The sequence below is a fragment of the Populus nigra genome, chromosome 12 (genome assembly GCF_951802175.1).
Source record: "Populus nigra chromosome 12, ddPopNigr1.1, whole genome shotgun sequence".
NCBI classification, from domain to species: domain Eukaryota; kingdom Viridiplantae; phylum Streptophyta; class Magnoliopsida; order Malpighiales; family Salicaceae; genus Populus; species Populus nigra.
This window is the reverse complement of record NC_084863.1, coordinates 2,424,944-2,445,896: the sequence shown is the minus strand read 5'-3', so window position 1 is coordinate 2,445,896 and position 20,953 is coordinate 2,424,944. Positions and strand designations below refer to the sequence as shown.

The 20,953-nt window shown below is 32.1% G+C and overlaps 3 protein-coding genes, 2 long non-coding RNA genes and 1 other non-coding gene across 7 annotated transcripts in view; 3 read left to right on the top strand and 3 right to left on the bottom strand.

The window, feature by feature from the left end:
• Nucleotides 1–9,077, top strand: part of LOC133669680 (uncharacterized) — a 276,271-nt gene extending 267,194 nt beyond the window's left edge. The window contains 2 exon segments of the mRNA XM_062089913.1: nucleotides 8,688–8,766; nucleotides 8,868–9,077. Of these exon segments, the coding sequence (XP_061945897.1) occupies nucleotides 8,688–8,766; nucleotides 8,868–8,957 (169 nt within the window). The 3' untranslated portion in view covers nucleotides 8,958–9,077.
• LOC133669683 (uncharacterized) lies at nucleotides 122–4,093 on the top strand. 2 transcript variants are annotated; one of them, XR_009833952.1, is made up of 3 exons: nucleotides 122–574; nucleotides 775–857; nucleotides 940–1,311. It is a non-coding gene; the product is annotated as an uncharacterized LOC133669683 (long non-coding RNA). The 2 variants fall into 2 exon arrangements; XR_009833951.1 differs by lacking the exon at nucleotides 940–1,311 and adding an exon at nucleotides 3,988–4,093 and having other exon boundaries at nucleotides 131–574.
• On the bottom strand, nucleotides 3,780–6,869 carry LOC133669678 (MDIS1-interacting receptor like kinase 2-like). The gene is made up of 2 exons (XM_062089911.1): nucleotides 4,538–6,869; nucleotides 3,780–4,375 (listed from the first exon to the last, which is right to left on the bottom strand). Exons 1-2 carry the CDS (start codon nucleotides 6,828–6,830, stop codon nucleotides 3,984–3,986), a joined length of 2,685 nt encoding a protein of 894 aa, XP_061945895.1. The 5' UTR covers nucleotides 6,831–6,869; the 3' UTR covers nucleotides 3,780–3,983.
• Nucleotides 7,979–8,381, top strand: LOC133668978 (uncharacterized). Its single transcript, XR_009833833.1, has 2 exons — nucleotides 7,979–8,130; nucleotides 8,241–8,381. It is a non-coding gene; the product is annotated as an uncharacterized LOC133668978 (long non-coding RNA).
• A 60-nt stretch (nucleotides 9,078–9,137) lies between the features above and the next one.
• TRNAE-CUC (transfer RNA glutamic acid (anticodon CUC)) lies at nucleotides 9,138–9,210 on the bottom strand. Its single transcript has one exon. It is a non-coding gene; the product is annotated as a tRNA-Glu (tRNA).
• Nucleotides 9,211–10,896: 1,686 nt separating this feature from the next.
• On the bottom strand, nucleotides 10,897–11,901 carry LOC133669878 (uncharacterized). The gene has a single exon (XM_062090203.1). It carries the CDS (start codon nucleotides 11,899–11,901, stop codon nucleotides 10,897–10,899), a length of 1,005 nt encoding a protein of 334 aa, XP_061946187.1.
• Nucleotides 11,902–20,953: the final 9,052 nt, after the last annotated feature.

Genomic DNA, 20,953 nt, shown 5'->3' with positions numbered 1-20,953 from the left:
CCGCACACACAACCCAATGTTTTACAACAGAGCGCAATATGCAAAAATGGCCCATTATACCATTTTCTTGCTGCTGAATCCAATACAGATAGGCACCGTAAGTATTTCTCCCACAACAGTTTGTCTATTTAGATCTTGCCACAGACCATTTTCTTGCTGCTGAATGACCTTCTCTCTTGTTCCTACATGTTTTTTTGTCTTTGTTTTTGGGTTGTAGACTCTTTTTTTTTTTTTGGATATTACTCTTCTTTCCTGTTTTGGGTTACAGCACTTCCTTTGTAGCCTTGTCTGGTTTTGGCTTGAACTTTCTTTTTCTTTCAGGCTTAACAAAATTGCAGTTTTGTTTTCATTTTATTCTCAAGCATGAGTTTTGGGATTGCATTGGGTATGATTCCATGAAAATCTCAACCCTACTCTCAATAGAAGATCCAGATAATTACTCCTTTAGCACTAAATTACTCATACAGTTGCCCATGCTAATTAATGCTCTATTATTTATTAAAAGCAGGGGTTTTCACGTCAACAATTTATGATGAGGATTGTATCTTTGAAGATCCAACCATTAAATTCCAAGGTAAAAACCATTGAGCTTTTATGTGATTATACATCTTCAGCTGTTTCATTTATGCCAACTCATCAGATACTGAGGAGTTCCCTAACTGATCTGAAACTATATTCAATCAAATTCTCGTCTCTAATTGTTCCATGAAAGTCTATAAGAGTCTGCTTGCATTACTTGGAATTCAATCTTCATTCCCCTTGCTTTTTTATCAGGTACCAAGTTGTATTCACGCAATTTGAACTTACTGGTTCCTTTCTTCGATTGTCCATCAATTGGATTACAAGACATTGAGAAGGTAAACATACTCTATAAACTTAAAATTGATTTTACAGTAAATAAAAACTGCATATTCACATAAAGTCTCAACTTTATATCAGGTTATTCAAGTCAATCCTGATATATTTGACAGTGAGAACTATTTTAGGAAACACATATTTAAATCATCACCCCAGCTTATAGTCCAAACAGCATAGTTTGGGAACTTTGGTGTAGTGATTGAGAACTGGCTGGATAAAGCTGTTTTTATTTAATAACTTCTCTTTCCTGTATAGAATGTCAAGTTCTTTGATCAATTGCCCAAACTCAACATACTACTTTGAAATCTGTCATAAAGTTCGTGTTTTTGCCTCAAGTGTTTCAGTGCTTGCTTCAAAGGAAATTTTATTAGCTGGGGGTTTTGTACCAAAACAAGAATATACCCCCTTGGTTTCACTCCCTTAAGCCGAATTAAATATATCTTTAATTGTTAATTTGTATTTTGCCCACATAAATAAAACTATGTTTAAGTAGAAAAATTGTTCTTAAAACCAAAACTAAATAATTTATATTACTTCTGAGATCTTTAATTAGTTGATGGATGAGATATAATAAATTATGTCTCCATGCACTTCTTGAAGAGATATCCTAAATTCAAACCCTTCATTTCTCAAAAACTATCGAAACAAGAAGACATTGGCCCAGTTAGGATCCTATGTTAGGCCAGGGAAACAGAATATATAACCGATGATGAGCCTAAACTACTGAGCCCAGCAGGGTAAACTAAAGGGCCTAGATATACCCATAGCAGCTCAAATCATCTGCTAATTCACCAAACGATACATGTTTGGAGCCTAGAGAGGCCAGCTGCTGATAAACCGGGCCGACGACCTGAGAAATCCACAGCCTAGAGCTTGACTTGAGCAAGGTTTTAATTTGAATAAGAAAAAACATTAAACTCTACAACCTTGGTTCATCCAATAAGTTGAATTGTGACTCGGTCAAATTTAATTTTAATAGAATTGAGTTAACACTAAATATTTTTTTAAAAAAAATAAATAAAATAATATCATTTTAATAAAAATAATTGTTTCAGATTAATTAACTGATAACCCAAAAATACAAGCTTTTTTCTAGATCAAACTATATGCGCCAAGTACGAGTATAACAACTATGATGAATATTAGTCGAGTTGCTTGGCCTCCAAGTAATGAAAAGTTAATAAGTGTAATAAAATATCAACAGGTTAAGAGAGAGAGAGAGAGAGAGAGAGAGAGAGAGAGAGAGTCATTTATAATCAAAGAAGAAGCATGGAGGGAGCATAAAATTGCAGATATTCGGGAAAACACTAACAGGGAAGACAATAACCCTTGAGGTTGAATCAAGTGACACCATTGACAATGACAAGGCTAAAATCCAAGACAAAAAAGGTATCTGTTCTTTCTTTCTTTCATTTATTTCTATATATACAGATCCAATCTGTTTATCTTCGAATGTTGGGTTTGATGAGTTGAATATACATTTCTTAATTTTGTTTGTGTAAAATCTTTAGGGATCCCGCCAGACCAGCAGCAGAGGCTGATATTCGCATGGAAACAACTTGATGATGGTGGTACATAATTGCTCATTACAGACAGCATAGCGCTCGCTCATAATTGAAAAAATTGTTCTTAAAACGAAAACTCAACCCAATTCTCAAATTTTTTTATTGAATATGAATCAGTAAGATGAAGTCTGCAGCTGATACAATGAAGAATATGCACCAATGAGCTGAACACTGAAGCTGCTACAATGAGCATAACAGGTGGTTAGAGTGAGCATAGCAGGTGGTTAGAGTCTGTTGTCAAGTTCCGTATTAGTTCTGTTTTACTATTAAAAATTTAATTTTTTAAAAGTAAATTCTACTTCAAACTTTGAAAAAAAACAGCTAATATTTTAAATTTTGATTTTCAAATTTTTTTAAAAAACATTCAAGCTTTAAAAAAATAACCGCCAACATTACCCTTGCTTTTTGATCATGTACTTAGTTGTGTTCACGCAATTGGATTACAAAACGATCTTTATAAACTTAAAAACTGTATATTCACATAAAGTCTCTCTACTTCATATTCGAGCCAATCCTGATATATTTGACAGTGAAAACTACTTTAGGAAATACATAGTTAAATCATAATAAATAAAAACTGCATATTCACAGTAAATATTGTTAGTCTTGTTAGACAGTTAAGAAAGTTTGTTAGCATTGATGAATGAAAATTAAAGAGAGGTTAGAAACCGTAAACAAGTGTGTTAGCTTCAATTAAGGGTTACTTGGCGCAAGCCATATATTAAATTAATACATGGTGGCAAATAGTTACTAGCAAAATGACATTTTTGCGTCAGAAGAAGCCATGCAGTGCCGGAGTCAAAAAATTTGTTTCTTGTTCTATTCATTTTCATTTTGTAACGATCTGATCCCAAATAATATATATATATATATATATATATATATATATATATATATATATATATATATATATCCCTTCAAAATGAATTTTTAAGAAGAATAAAAATTCTCTCTGCTTCTAACTATACCTTCTCTCTCCATTCATCAGAAATTCTCTCTGCTTCTCTTTACTTCTGTGTAATTCTGCTATCTTTAGAGGTTTCACTCCCTTAAGCCGAATCGCTTGTTCACTCTCTCTTTTTTAGGCAAATGCATTTTGACAGTTTGCTATTGTAGTCCTGTAATCCAGGCTGCACGTAGAGGATTCTTCAAGAGTTCACTGTGAAGAACTCTGTGTAGTTGATAGTTTAAGTTTTTGTAGCATGATCAGTGTGGATTCATAGTTTAAGTGCAGATGCATAGGATGTGCAGCAATTCTTGGTATATCTCCTTCTACAAGCCTCTCATGCTAGTTTATTCATTTCAGCTCAATATTGAATTGAAGATTTCCTTTATTACAAGGGATGAAACAGAATCTTGAAACCCAGGTGTCCTCATCATAGCAAAGAGCCTTTATTTACTTTGATTGATAATAATACTGTACTAAAACATATTAATCGTTGAAGAAACAAAATACAAAGCAGAGAAATAATTTATTACAAACAAAGCTACGAAATTGAAAGTAACATAAGTTGAAACAATCACATACTATATAATTATAGAAAATCTTTTGGAAAATTCTCAGCTTGTCACAGTCGTTTGAGGCATCAGATCTTCCAATGTTACTGCGGAGAATGACTTTGGCAGCGGAGGCCATCGAGCTATGAGCTGCGAAGCTACTTGTCGCATGGTTGGCCTAGATTGGGGATTGGCAAGCAAGCATGCAAATGCTATTTTGATAATGGAGACCACACCCTCTGCAACTCGATTTTCAGGAAGTGGGATACGTTGGTCTATCACATCCTTCAACAATGCATGCTGGTTGATTTGTGAGCACGACGAGGAGGAAAATGCTGATGCAGAAAGAGATGAGATGAGATCACCCGGATGCATTCCCATTATTAATTCCATTGTGAGCACTCCAAAGCTGTAGACATCGCACTTCTCGTTCACTCTCATTGTGTAAGCTAGCTCTGCAAAAATTCGGTCATTTTTTCATAGTACTGGCTGTACCGTACTGCTGATATGACAATTTATTATACATCACCTTTAGAGCATCCAAAAGCAGCCCTCCAATTTCATCTTTAGCAATTGATTCACATATATATATATTAAGAATGAAATCAAGTATGTACCTGGAGCTATGTATCCGAAGGTGCCAGCAAATGAGGTCCAGTTGTTCGAGTCAGGCATCAAGAGCCGAGCTGTCCCAAAATCCGAAACATGAGCCTCGTATTCCAAATCTAAAAGAACATTGCTGCTGGAAATGTCTCGATGAATGATTGGAGGCGAGCAATCATGGTGCAAATAGGATAACGCATTGGCCACTCCTTTAACAACATTAAGCCTTCTATTCCAATCCAAGTCCATTGCCTGTTCTTCGCTAGATAAATTCATCTTCAAACTTCCCCTTTCTATGAACTCATAAACTAAAAAGGAGTGCTCTATTAATGAACAAAATCCATATAACTTTACAATATTTCGATGTCGAATATCTATTAACATGCGAATCTCATTTCTAAAAGTTTTCAAATTCATAAGATCGCCCTCTCTTGATGGGTGAAGTTTCTTCACGGCAACCACCTGACCTGTTGGCAACATGGCTCGATAAACAATTCCGTATCCCCCTTTCCCTATACAGTTATTGGAGTTGAAATTATTAGTGGCCTGGATGATAGTGTCATGGAGGATCTCTTCCTCATAGCCCCATACTGCAAAACTGAGTGGACTTTGTCGCTCTCCTAAACAGGAAATTCTTTCTCTACTTGTTCGGTGGTGAAAGTATAAACACCCAACCATGATAAGTAGTAGAAGTAGACTTCCCAGGAGAGGAAAAAGAATTAAAATGACAATTTTGTTGCTCTTTCTCCTGCTTGTAAGAAGTGTACAAGGCTTTAGACCACTGGCATTTCCACAGAGACCATTATTATTCATAAAAGCTTCAAATGGAGCTTCAATGAAGCCTTTGATTTCGGGGATAGGGCCCTCTAGTTCATTGTAGGAGATGTCTACAGCTGTCAAGCTCACCAAATCTACAAAAGCAGTTGGAATCAAACCGGAAAGTTTGTTGTGAGAGAGGTTAATCGTTTCTAACCGTTTCAATTGCCCAATTTGTGATGGTATCTCTCCTGCCAGAAGATTCCCACTGAGATCTAGATGTTGAAGAAAATGCAGGAAGCCTATCTCAGATGGGATGCTCCCTGTGAACTTATTATGACTCCAGTTCAACTGTGATAAACTTGAGCACTCTCCCACTTGTTCTGGGATTGATCCACCAAGATTGTTAGAAGCTAAATTAAGGGCACGAAGTTTAGATAGCATTTGGAGTTCAAAGGGAACGACACCAAAAAGATGGTTGTTATGAAGAAAAAGGTTGTGCAACGCCTTCAACTGCCCCAATTCTTTTGGAATTGTCCCCTTCAGGAGATTTGACGAGAGATCAATTATTTGTAGCCCAGTAGCCTTTCCAAGCTCTGATGGTATCTCACCGGTGATATTATTGTTTGACAATAATAGGCACGCCAAGTTGTGAAAACCTCCCCATTTCCACTTAAGCTCACCGGACAAATCATTGTGACTTAGGTCCACATAGTTCAAGTTTGGGTAGAGGCCAAAATCTTCAGAAATATTCCCTGACAATTGGTTCCCGTCAAGCCTAAATCTAAATAGACTAGTGCAATTTCGCAAGCTTTTAGGGATTGGACCAGAAAAATGATTGTTGGCGGCTGTAAAATTTACAAGCAACCCACCAAGGCACAAGTCTCGTGGTAAATGGCCAGTGAAATTATTTGAAGACAATTTCAATTCAACAAGGGATTCAAGTTGTCCTATTTCCCGAGGAACAGATCCAGATAAATTATTATTGTTCAGATCAAGTCGAGTGAGCAAAGTCATGTTCCCAACAGAAGAAGGGATGGAACCAGAGAGTTTGTTATCCTTGAGATAGAGAATGGATAAGTTTCTCAAATTTCCAATAGAAAAAGGGATCCTACTAGTGAGCTTATTTTTATCAAGGTGGAGAAAGTTAAGACTTGTTAACAATCCTATCTCAAATGGAATAGTTCCGTAGAGTGAATTGTTCCCGAGATTGAGAGTGAGAAGATTGGGGAAGAGTGAGAAGTTGAAACTATGAAGTGTACCTCTCAGACCAAAATTTGGAAGGCTGAAATCCGCGACACTTCCAGAATTGTCACAAATGATCCCAAGCCACTTGCAAGGGCTGCTGCCAACCCAAGAAGACAGGACAGCTTGGCTGTGGTTGTCATCAAGACTTGCTTTCCATTTTAGGAGAGCCTCCGCTTCTTTATTACCTTCAGCAACTACATATTTGGCAGCACCAAATGAAGTTGCAGAGGAATTAGGAGGAAAGGCAAAGAAAGAAGGAATTATGCACATTAGAAGGAGAAAAAAAAGGACCTGGAGAAACATTGAGAATGGTTTCTGTGGCAGATAAAGATCCTAGGCTCCAATGATAGGTTTTTATAGAAAAAAATAAATGGAATATTTATTGGAATTTTTAATTGTGAAATGTCCTATTCATCTTTGTTCTTATTTTACAGACTTTGACATATATACGTCAACAACAGTGACATCAGTTTTTATGGGGTGGAAGATGTTCATATGATAGGATATTATATAAATCAAATTGAAATATATTATGAATATCAGCTCAAAATAAACCGAATGAAAAAATAAAAAAAATCAGAAAAAAATTATAAAAATCCCAACATTGAAGAAGGATGAAGAAAAAAAGATGAAGAATCTGTCACTTGGTGCAAGCAAACGACCCGTGTAGAAAAATCTGTCGCATGGTGCAGGCCCAGTTCATGCCTGAGCTAGGGCTGCACACACAGCCCATTGTTTTATGATAGAGCGCGGCCTATAAAATGACCCATTATGCCACTCCACTGTCACTTTTCTTTTTTTTTCTTTTTTTTTTGTGTCGATTAATTGATTCATTTATTTACCAAAAACTTTTAAAAATTATATTCTTCCTTTAAAATATCTTCATTCAGTTATTTCTCCGAAATTTTTTATTTTATTAATTTTTCTTTTCTTTAAATGAACTTATATAAATTCATCTATTATATTAAAGAAATAAATAGATAGATTAGAGGAGATTTGCTCTTAAATAAGATTTTTGAAAAACAAAATATCAAAGCAATATTTTAAAAAATATATTTTAACATACATATTTAAAATTGTTCAAAAATAACCATATAAAAGTTTGGAGAAACAGATTAGATTAGAATAAAAGATATTTGTTTTTTACGGTTTTTTATAATTTTTAGATTATTTTTTAAATAATTTTTAGATTTTTAAATTGTTTTAATATATTAATATTAAAAATAATTTTTAAAAAATTTATTATTTTTATATTTTTTCAAATAAAAAAATAATTATAACACTCCAGTACAGTCCTAGTCCGTGTTTTTAAAAATTTTAAATTTTATTTTATTTTAAATTATTATTTTTAATATTTTTAAATTATTTTAATGTATTAATTAAAAGAATATTATTTTAATATATATTTTAATAAAAATATATTTTGAAACACCATTCCCGAACAGAACGCTAAGCAAACATCCTTGACGAGGCAGATCATTAGTGGCTACCAGTCCTCGAGTAATGACACCTCCATGGACTGACTAACTGATTCCATTCCATGTCTGTTACAAAAATGGCGGGAATATGCTCTCTGAATCCAACAACCTTAATGACTCTTAAGGTAACAAAGCAAGGGACCCGCCCTTCAAATTATTCATTCTGTCGAAGTTTCAATTTTCAAGTTGAATTTCTCTCTTCTTTCTAGCCAATTTACTACCATTAATTTTGCAGAGAATTCATGGAATTAGATGCTGCTCAGGAGCAACGGATAATGAAAAGAAGAGCCAAACTAGAACTAAAACCCCACAGATTTTGAAATTGGCTGTAAGTGGGATCACAGAGCTTTTAAGGGTTGTCTCCTTCTCAGGCAAAGAGAGGTATCTTCCTTATTATTCTCCCTCTTCAATTGCGTTCTCTGGTTGTTTCTTGGGAAGATGTCCGGAAACAAACAAAATGAAACAAAGCCCTCTTCCAAAATTGCATGTGTCCAGTAGGTGGCTGCGGACGGATTCTGAATATGCTACTCTTCAAATCAGGAATCCCATAGATGATTATTTCACTGTATGTTGCCTTTATAGGTCAATTGTTAGTCTTGTCAAGCTTTTCATTTTATATTGCACACCATCCACTATGGCTCCTTTCTTAATTACTGTACTAACCAGTTCATCTAATCTGCAGAACATACCTGAAATTCCCATGGAGGCCTCTCATTTCAATCGATGGAAGCACAGTCTATGAATTAGATAACAAGCTTAAAGTGAGATGAAACCTTCTGCTTTTGACAATATTATTTCTTATGACATGTTTCTATATCGTGGCTCTGATATCAATGAGGGGTTGCAACTTTCCATTTGACAGATTATTAGGCATGCTGAGAGCTGGAATGTTTCTGCACTTGAAGCTATTGGTCAGATATTCACCCCTAGCTTTGATAGACCTGGTGAATGAATCTGAGAAAACGTCTGGAAATCTAAAGCTGATGTAATCAGATCTCTGCAATTTGTTTAAAAAGATCTTGTGGTTTTAAAGACAATGTAGACTTTCGTATGGATTAAGTTAGCAACCAAACCATCATCCTGTCTGCTCAAAGCAACTCTATAGTTGGATGGAAAAACAAAATGAAAGGAGTTCCGTTGCCGGGACTTGAACCCGGGTCTCTCGGGTGAGAGCCGAGTATCCTAACCAACTAGACTACAACGGATTCCGCTTATTTTCCTCTGGCAACTAATATACAACTCTTATTGAAATTGCATGGTTTTTTGTGGAATAAAAAACACAAAAATCACCGCATGTTCTCTTGCTGATAGAGCATGAGATATGAAAGACGGCTGGAACACAAGGCAAAGAGAGAGGCTGAGGCTTGTTGAGAGCGAGATATATAGCGCTTCTATTTCCATGGATTGGAGTAGTGCTGCCCCCCAGGCTTGTTAAGAACAGAATATTTGCTGCTTGTATGTTTTCTTTCGAGGTTGGCTAGATTATTACAAGGGACAAAAGGTATACTATTGCAATGATGGTAGGAGCATGGCCACCAAGCACAAGAAGAATATTTGCGTTGTGCGTAAAAGTAGTAATGAGAGCTACTCATGTTTTAGCGCAGAAAGTCTTCCATCACCTTGATAACAAAAAGGAACCAACCTCCTTGAAATTTTCAGTTCTTGTTTGGAGTGAGTGTCTGGGAATCCTAGGTGCTGTGGTGGTGGAGATGGCGGTGGTGCGTGCGCGCATGGTTTCAATATTTCCTTGCTTTTCAGTTGCTGGTTCATGTGGGGCTCGTGAATAGCAGGGTTTTTGAACTTGAGGTCTTGGTGCCCTGTTTCTTCCTCCTTAACGACGGGATTGAAAGAAGAAAGTTATAATTTCCGGTGAAAAGGGAGTGATGATTGCTTCCCTCTAGTCTCTGTCGTCCTTAAAAAAATACTCCAGAAAGATTTTTAATCAGTTAGTTATGCCAGGGTCCATCAACTGGAAGCCTTTAGGCGAAGGTCCTTGTGTAACCTTTTTGAGCTATGATTTTTAACTTGAGAGCTACTTAATCAGTTTTTTTTTCCCTACTTAATACTGAATTAATTAACAAAAACTTTTTTCAATCCCTAAACTTCCAAAATGTTATCGATTAGAAACTTTTGTGAGTAATTAGACGAGATAAAATATTCAAGTTGCAGTTGAAGAGGGACATTAATAGTTGATTGAAACTTCAGGAAGACATTGCAACAATCAAAATCTTAAGGGGAGAAACCGAATTTGCATCAAACTTCAAGGGGAAAATTTAAATTAACCTATTTTATATGCAACATACTTTAATTTACTATTGTGTTTATGTCAATTATTTATTTTAACTGTGTTTTTAATTTAGTTAATTAACCTTCGAGTTTGTTCAATTACCCCTATTTTACTATACAAACGGGCATGATAGTATTAAATATTTTTATATTTATGAGATGACATTTTATATCCATCCAAGGCTTAATATATTACCGAATAAATTATCTCACAAAAAAATAAATTCAATACAATTCAAAATAATCGACCAAATTAAAAACATAATTGACATAAAAATAGAAGTAAATTTAAGGTTTTTATCTTTAGTGGTCATTTTTTTCATATATTTTAGCGATATATTGGGTTAAATTGATAATGTTTGATAAATAGCATCGGGGAATTTCTTTTATTTGGTGACTCAAATGAGAATTACATGATAATTGGGGGACAAATCTGTCGTTTTCCCAAGATAAAAAATATTCAAGTGGTTTTTTATTTACACAATATATAATCAAATTAAATAACACAACATATATTTGAAAAACCTTCAAATTCAAATATTTTATGGAATAAAAAATTATCAATAATCCACGAATTTGAAAACACGATCCATATTTTTCAAGTTTCAGTCCTTCCTCCAAGCATACAACAACAAAGAGAACCCTCCGATATTGCTCCCACACGACCTAGAAGTAGATGAAGAACATGAACTTCTCCCACAATCACTACTCTCCTCCGCCCATTGCAGCACACTAGAGCACGACGGGGAAGGTGATGACAACGACAGTGCCGGCGGAGTCGATGTGGGGCCCACCATGGACATACTCTTCCTCATCAATCTCTTCTCTGGACCAGCCATTTGAGGCCATACACCACCATCACCGACTTGAAAAATAAACACACCGTGACCATGAGCACCACCACCAAGACCATTGTTGTTGACCCAATTGAACACATCCCAAAAGAACTCAACTTCGAGCCCACCAACATAAATTCTCTCATTGCCTCTAAATTTCCATGCCAGCCTCTTAATAACAAGACTAATTTCGCCATCAACTTTAACTACAAGCATGCCCCCACTACACTCTATCCCAATTTCATGCTTGGACCCCAAGAAATTAGCCCTGGACACATAGCTCTTGCGTCCAAACACATGCTCCCTCCGAGACAACAAAGCCGGCTCATGACCGAGTTGGCGAGTCATGACCAACCCGGATCTCCGAGTCAGCTCGGAGTAAAGATCACCAAGAAAGAATTCTAATCTTGCATCGCAGGAGATGGCAATGTAGAAGCGAGATTCGGGCTCAGCCGAGTTGTGAGAGAACTCAGCTCGAGTAAAGTCCCAGTAAAGCTTGATTCTTTGGTGATGGTGCTGGGTCAGGTAGAGGGATTTGGAGCCTGGTTTGTTTCTAAAGAAAGAAAAGGATGATGGGTATAAGGAGATGGTGATGGAGAAAGAATCAGCAGCGTAGATGGTTAGGGAGTGAGAGAAGAGAGATTTTGACCAAGTGAGCGTGAGATAGGTTGGTGAGTTGCAGAGTTGAGTTTGGTAAATGCAAGTAACGAGATTTTGAGGCACTTGAGAGGTACTCGAGAGTGTGCTGGGATTGCTGAAACATGCTGGGATCATGTTGGTACTGGCTAGCGTGTTCTTTAACAAAACATTCAGTTGGTGAACTCACTCAGGGAAGTTTGAGAGAGGGAGGGAGGGAGGGAGGGAGGTGGGGGTTGTGCACGAGGGGTTTTGAAGAGTTGGTTTGATGGGATTATTTGTTTTGTTTTTTTTTGCTATGATTAGGTCACAGCAGGGGAAGGGAGGTGGTGTCTTTTTGTATTATGATTTTTTTTTTTTTCAAGGGCATTAATTTGGATAGAGTTAGTTTGAAAGTGAAACTTAATCTTACTAGGATTCTTTTTTTTCAAACAAAGTAGTCAAAAGAAATAAATGAAACTAAAAAATAATTAAAAGATAAATCAGTTTGTAAGTAAATTTATTTTTCGTGATATTATCTTGAATTTGAATGAAAAAGGGATTGTCATCATCATCATATATATATATAAGATGGAGAGAACATATTAATAATTCATGACTCACGGATTGATTCAGTTCAAGGCTTGAATAGCCAGTGAAGGAGTTGACCTGTAATTTTAAATTAATATTTTTTCAATTTAAATATATTTTTATGAAAATACTTGCACTGCAGAATTAAATATCCATTTAGAAAGTGTTTATTATTGTTGTCTGCTCATGTTTTTCAAAAAACTTAAATTTATTTTTGTTTTAAATTATTTTTTTATTTATTTTGAAAATTTTGATGTCATAATATCAAAATAAATATAAAACAAATATTTTAATATATTTTAAAATAAAAAACACTTTGAAAAGTAATTATTATCATAATATCCCATATAAACTTAATCTGTAAATAAAAAAATAATAATAAAAACCCTACTAATTAAAAAATAGAACTTATTATTGACATCATGTATTGTACAAATAAACTCTAATAATTTTATTTTTATAAACTACATGGTTAATTTATTGTTTTTTTTATTAATGTAGATATACAGATCAGCTTGGGTGGAACTCAACTAAAATTTATTGTATTCATCAAGAATGCACTGATACTGTTTTATTAGAATTCATATAGGTCTCTTTGTATTTCTTATTAAGAACCGCCTCACTATGAAGAAATTATTACGTACTGATTTAGGTTTTTCTTTTCAAATTGGTACTTTGTGGAACCAATATGAAAATCTGGTGAATATGAATTAAAACAACTCCATTAATTACTAAAAATATTAAAATATTTGAGATTGAACAGTAACATTATTTTTTTTATTCAATTCCTTTTTTGTTGGTACCTTTTTTTCATTTCAGTTCTTTTTTTTTAACTGGATATTTTTGCTTCTAATTTAACAAACCTCAACCATTTTTTATTCGCTCATTTTACTTTTCATTTAATAATTGTAGTGCAGTTTTATAAAATTAATGTTTAATAAATTATAAAATAATATTTAGAATCATAAACACATAAGATAATACAAAATAAAAAAAATATTAAAAAATAATGAAATTAAACATAAGAGAAAAATACAATCCACAATGAGGTGTTATAGTTACCCATATTATTTTCTTTTTAAAAGAAAAATTTTTCCTTAACTTTTTTATTCTCATTTAGTCTATTTATATTAAGTTGACTTGGAATATGATTTGTTGACTTGGAATATGATTTGATGTTCTTTTTTGTTGGTTTTATATAGGGCTCTCGCAATATTAATAGTAAGTTTCGATGTTGATAGGGTGCTTAATTTGGCCAAAAATAAATCAATGTTATTGATTCAAATCAATTAAGACTTTTAAGGCTCGATTTCAAACTGAAACAAATATTCAATTTTTTTAAAAAAAAAATTAACATTTTATCTCAACTCTCACCTCAATCTTTGATTGTAAACAATAAATTTGTTATTATTTATTAATATATATAATTATTAATTTATTTTATTAAATACATGTATAAACTTTTCAGTTTATAGTATAGAAAAACGATGGTAAAATTTTTTTTTTTTTTACATTGAAAAAAAAGATTCCATCCATCAACGTAATTCAGGAAACAAACTAGTTGATGTAAGGAGAATTGGTAATGCCAATACTGCATAGGATAAACAGACTAGATGGAGTATTTATTTCGTCTGTCCCTTTTAAGGTTTTTCTCGTATTGATAAATTTCGATTTATCAAAGAAACCCATTGTATAAGATTGGTTTAGTTACAACGCAACTTATTAATTTTGTGATGAAAAATATATAATTAGTGATTAGTTATTATTAAGGAGGGTTAATTGACAATGGAGAGTTTTGTGTGTACATTGAGTCATGTGGTTTTAAAAATAATAATCAAGTTATTGATATTTGAAAATTAGGTCAAACACTACTACAATTCTTAGATTTATAGACGGATTTTTTATCGGTATTTATACTCTTATTTTATTGACAATCAATTTATTAGTAGGCTCATGGACAAAATTGCTTTGTTGGTAAAATTTTCATCGATAATTTTTATCTTGTCGGTAAATCTGTTAGTAATAAAATTACCGATGAATTTACTCACGAAAAAGGCACACCAAAAAAAATTACCCGTTTTATTTTGTCGGTATTTCCCTTAAAAATTTTGTCGTATAACCAACAAAAATACCTTATTTAATTTCGTTGGTGATTAAACAATGGCATGGTGGCATTTGCAGTGCTTCTTTTTCAACTATCTGAAATATACCGACGAACTTAATCCATTGGAAATACCATCTATAATTATTTAAAAATATTTTTAAAAACATCTATATAATAGATGTAGAAAATAATTAAATTAAATTAATATAAATCAACACTCAATAATACTCAGGAACATAGTTGCTTGGAAAAAAGAAGAAGAAAATCAACTCAAAGAAATTTACAACAAATAAATAACAAAAATAAATAAACAACAACAACAAATAAATAAATCAACAAAAAAAAAACTCACCTAACCTAGAAAACCAATTCCAAAACCCATAATCCAGCAACAAATAATTAAATTTAGAATTGAAATAAATCCAACAAAATTGATCTCATATGAAAAAAAAAATCCTACAACAAACTTCATACAATTATTAAGAGCAGAAAAATTTAAAAAAAATATAATGAAAAAAAAACATAAAAAAAGAAGAAAAAAGAAAAATCTTACCTTAATTTAATTGCGAGTGAAGCTGAGAAAAGAAAAGAAAAAAAAATCATAAAGTATGATAATTAAAAAACACTTATTAGAAAAAAGAAAAAGAAAAGAGAAGACATATTTGCTTGTGAACGAGAAGAAAAGAGAAGGAGTTGAGGAGAGAAGAGAAGAGAAAGAGAAATGGATTTTGGTGTGTTTTTACAGAAAAAGAAGAAGAGACGTGTTTGTTATGAAATAAGAGATTCTGGTTTTTCAATTGAGTATTTTACCAACGGTTTTAACGACAGATAATTAAATATTAATATTTTTAACCATTCTGTCGATGATTCTGTCTGTAATATTTAATTTAAATTTTTAATTTAATAAAAAAAATTTCAAACCCCCCCAAATATTACCAACAACTTTTCAATCTATCAGTGATTCTGTCTATAATATTTAATTTAAATTTTTAATTTAATTAAAAATTTTCAGAAACTCCTCAAATATCACCGATAACTTTTCAATTTATCAGTGATTCTGTCTGTAAAGAATAGTAATTAACAGTGTAATTGAAAAGTAAACAGTTTCAGAGCTCTCTAAAAAATACCGACAGAATTAATCCGTCGTTGATCTCATATGTAATTGACAACATGAATAGTGCAATTAAGAAGTAAACAATTCCAAAGCTCTCTATAATATACCAATAGAATTAGTCTATCGGTAATGTCGTTTATATAAATGATATGTCATCATATTTTTTTGGTTTTTTATTTCTTCTTTTCTTATTGTAATTCCCTCAGTATATACCGAGAAGATACTTTCATCGGTTTTTACTGATAGATATAGCGAGGGAATATTCTGTTAGTAAAATTCACTATAATCTATTGACATAAACATTTCAATGATGTTTCTGTTTGTATTTATCATTTTTCTTTAGATAATGAAATCACATATCTTGTGTATGCATCACTAGATCAAATCTTAAATTTTACTGTTGTTGGGAGGGCAAAGGCCTAGGAAAACACTAGCAAAATCCAGGGGTTGCAACCGCACAAGTGTCATCTAGCATATGCTTAATACAACCAATAGGGTCTCATTAAAACTAATTGAAGACTTAATTAATTATTCTCTTTTAAAGTACAAATTTCTTTACGACAAAAGCATTGAATCACAGGGAGCTGTTTTGCCATTAATGATTAAACCTATTGAAGTGTGAGTTTAAATAGCATATACTTTAGAAGAAAATCATTCTCTGTACCAAATATTAAATAAATATTTATATTTGTTCTCACAAATATACTTCCAAGTCTAGCTCTCGAATGATGATCAAACTTCAAAGCACAAGGCTTCCATCATTCATCATCCATCATCACAGCCATCGGTAGCAGCTAAGGCTTACAGTTCATGTTCCCTTTCCTTGATTGGCGCCTTTGAAAGGGCTCTTGAACACCTCTCTCTCTGTCGTGAATGTGAGCTGGGTTGCACTATCCCCTCATAATTCCCACCCACAATTACAAGCAGTGACTTTGATTTTTATTTTCTCTTTAGTGCTACCAAAGGGTTATACTCCTTTTTTTATTATCGCTTTCCTTCCTCCCCTTTTTGTTTTTTGGCCATCTCGAAGCAACAGTGTCAGGGAGAGATGAGCCCAGGTGTAAAGGAAAGTCCCCAGCCACTTTTGCAGTATTTGCTTCACTAATCACTTCGATGACATTAGGGTACTAGAGAAGCCTCTACTTTTGAGGGTGTTCAATGCCTGTTGGGAATGCAAAATTGGATGCTTATGCCGAAACATTATTTTATACACACACACACCCACAAGTAGACAACTCCACTTGATGATGTGCATGAATGATCATCCGAACAAAAACAATCAATATAATCTACATGGAAAGCTAATTTGGTCCGCGAACACAGCATACATGTCTCTTCTTTTGTACCCAATTTGTTTATTTCCTGGCTTCCAAAAAGATGCCAATCAAGGCTTGCTACATTGTGGACAAAATACAGCAATTCATAAGCTAGTTCCATCGTGCCTTTGGATTTAAATGATTTTTATTCGATTCTTTTTGCTTGATGGCTTGGCATGCTAGCCATGCTTTAGCCTATGTTTTTTTATTATTATTATTATTATTATATCCAGAACAGCTTGCATGTACCACTATATTATTAGAATAAAACCTGCTTTATTAGAAAGATAGTTAAAAGTAATTTTTTAAACTTTATTTTTATAATAAAACCACGCAATAAAAACTAGCAATCTATTCACCATCACTTTTGAATATATAAATTTATTCAAGATATATATAGAAATGATTGTAGAAGTCATTGAATTAATGTTGTTTCTTTTTTCATTAATTACTAGTGCCGTTTCTTTCACACGGCGATTTTGACACGAGAAAAAGAAAGGAGAGAAAGCAAATAAATGTAGAATTAAAAGGGCGGTGCCCTTAGTTTAAAGGAAGGTGATCTCAATCACCCAGGTACATTGGCCATAAATATATTAAGAACTCTTTATTCATCAATAAATGAGCATGCTATAGCTATACCCGATGGTGTTTCTACCCACACAGTGCTTCTATGCCACATAAATAAATAAAAAAAAAGGGGAAGAAAAAAACTAAGGTAACTTGTTATAAAGCATTAATTAAAGCTCTTTCAACTAAATTCTGTACAATTGAACTATATATGTACTCTGCTGTCAATTTTTTTTAATGACAAATATACCCCTATTAGTACTTACAGTGAGATTGAATCAAATCAAACTTTTCTATAAAAAAAATTGAATATTAAATTTTCAGTTTCTTGCCATTTCTATTTAAAAAAGAAAAAAACCTTTCTATGTACCGAACAAATATCCAAGACTATTTATTTTATTTAGTGTTAAATTGTTGCCTTTTATTTTATTTTGTCCAACTAATTCTGAAAAAAATTACCCATCTTTTTTCTTCATAAATGAAATTGTATATTTTTTTATTGATTTATCTTTTAGAATTAGTTTATCATAAGTACTCAATATCCAAATGTTGTAGACAAAACATCTAATATTAGAATTAATTAAACTTATAGCTAGACAATTATTTAATTTAAATGAGCAATGATTGCAATATTCTCTTTTCTAAGTTAATGGACAATAATTTATCCTCTTAAATGCTTATGAACGGGTGCCCTTTAAGAGCTCGTTAGCTTTACTCCTAAAAAAAAACTTTTGGCCCTTTTTATTATTATGTATTTATTTTATTATTTATTTCAATTGGGAATCTAATTAGTGCTGGGTCTTAATACTTAAATTCCATAATGATGAAGGAAACTCTCTCCCTTTCACAGCATCATGCCATGTTTTTTAAAATCTTAATAGTAAGTTCTCCTGAGATTCCTATGTGTGTATTAAGACGAAATATTTTCATGCAGATTTTAGGTGTAGAAGATTCGCTTTTTATAACCCAAAAAAAATAATCTCCGTTCTAAATATATTATTAAACCTGATTTAGCTTGGACTGCATTTCAAAATATATATATATATATATATTACAGTAACCAAACATTGTCTTCGGCTGAGGAAAGGATGATTATTTCAGTTGAAGAACGTGATCCACGTCAAGACCTAGTTTTGGGTCGATGCAGCCCAGTTTTCGGACAACGATTTGTCAACTTATTTAGACTTGTACAAAAATCTTGGCTCGATGGGCTTAGCTGTATGTATTGAATCGCTGTGGACCAAAATGAAACAGAAGGACAAGCAAATAGCTGCATTGAGAATATTTAGAAATGGGATAATAATTATTTTTTAAAATATTTTTTATTTAAAAATATATTAAAATAAAATTATTTATTTTTAAAAAATTATTTTTAATATTATAATATTAAAATAATTAAAATATATTAAAAATATATTAATTTGAAGTACGGAGAAAAATAAAAAAATTTTAATTTTTTTAAAAAATACTTTTAAAACATAAAAAAAATATAATATTTTATAAGTCTGGCATGATGATTGGTACTTTTTATTGGTAAGATAATGATGATTGTTACTGTTTTAAAGTCTCTGTGAAAAATTTTAATTTTAATTGTTCGATGTTATTGTTCTTTTTAAAATATTATTTACTTAGAAATATATTAAAATATTTATTTTTTATTTTTAAAATTTATTTTTTACATTAGTATATCAAAACAATCCAAAAATATTAAAAAATTAATTTTATGGAAAATAAATTCAGATTTTTAGCAAATACATGGCCAACCATATAGTCAAAAGTCTCTTGAAGCTCATTGGACATTGCGATCCCACCATGTTTTTAAATTTGTTTAAAAAAATGATATATTTTTATTATTTTAAAATGTTGATATTAAAAATAAATTTTTAAAAAATATTATTTTAATATATTATTAAATAAAAAATACTTTTAAAAAAAATACAATCGTTTTCATGGCATATTAATTATATATATAATATGCATAGGAGCTGTGCATCATTCTCCATTCTCATGCTAAATAAAAATCTTTTTTGTAGGCTCTCGAGAAACTTAGCAGCGATGGAGAAAAACGTAAGAATTAGGTGTGAGAATGCAGAGGATCCGTGGAGATTGCTACACGTGGAGGAGGCATGAATGCACCCTCACTTTCAAACAGCACACATGCCCCCTTTCTACACTTAAAATGCAAGTTATCCGTACTACTTTGAGAATTGGAACATGGTTCGTTCGCATTTTAAAACCATAACATATATAATTTATGTTTTTTTTTACAAATTATTATATATGTATAAGGGGTTGTACTCCTTTCTATTATTAAAATATGGGATTTTTCATGAAAATAATTTATGGATTGATGAGATGGAATTATTATAACTCCTGAAAATAACGAATAATTCCTTTTTTTATTCTTTTTTTAAACTTTTTTCAAAATATAGAATCATAAAGCCATAATCCATATAAACATGGTTAATTCGCAAATTAAAACCACAATCCATATAAGCTTTTTTATTCAAGAAATTATGAAGTATATACTGGTGATTATACTTATCTATTGTAAAAATAATTTACAAATTCCATCTTTTTATATGAGATGTAATAGTACAACTCTAAATATACTGAATAATTCATTTTTTTAATTTTTTTTTTTTGGAGGAGCTGATGAATCACTGATGCCCAGAAGATAGAATCATAAAGCAATCCTCCACTACATTTGCATAATTAAATGAGTTACATGCATTGATAGGATATAATTGTTCTCTTAGTTTGGAATTAATATGTTACTCTTTATTGTAATTAAATTATTTTATAGTGTTTAATTTGAATTTAATTGATAAATAAATTGAATTTACATCTTTTAAAAAAATAATTTTTTTTTATTTTACCCTCAATTACCTTCATTTTATTTCTTCATATGTCTTTTAAAAAAAAGGTTATCTAAGTATTTTGAGAAAAAATAGTTTTAATATTAAATTTTTTAAAAAATATAATCAGAGCCTGCAATATTTTTAAAGATTAAATTTTATTTAAAATTTACTTCTTAACGAGTTCAAAACATAATATTTGATTAAAATATTTGAACGGATTCAATACAGACAGTTGAAAAATGTAATAAAAAAACAATCATTAATCTCATGAGACATGAATGATTAAGACACTAGCTGTTTGGTCAGGACCCACTGTTCTTACGATGTCAGAACACATGGTTTGTAAATTCTAGCGTGAAGAAAGCTAGCTGCCTCCCTTTTTTTTTTCTAGAGAGAGAATTGAAGAAACTGATATTTTGAAGAAGAAGGGACAAAAGGTCGAAAGAGACGATAGACAAAAAGACATGTTCTTGGACGCGTTAACGATGCAAATTGCAGAACACATGATTTGAAGAAATCGTTCTGAAGCAGAAGATTAAACGTTAATGTCAACTCCTTCAGTATCAATCAAACAACGCGTTTCTCTGCTGCTTTCAATAATATTCCTGCCTACTGGTAATCAATTAATTCTAGGCGGTGAAAATAAAATATTACTGAA

Coding starts and splice junctions, on each gene's coding strand:
- LOC133669878 (XM_062090203.1), bottom strand. CDS start 11,901: ATGATCCCAGCATGTTTCAGCAATCCCAGCACACTCTCGAGTACCTCT.
- LOC133669678 (XM_062089911.1), bottom strand. CDS start 6,830: ATGTTTCTCCAGGTCCTTTTTTTTCTCCTTCTAATGTGCATAATTCCT. Junction 4,376..4,537: donor CTTCGGATACATAGCTCCAG/GTACATACTTGA, acceptor GAATTTTTGCAG/AGCTAGCTTACACAATGAGA.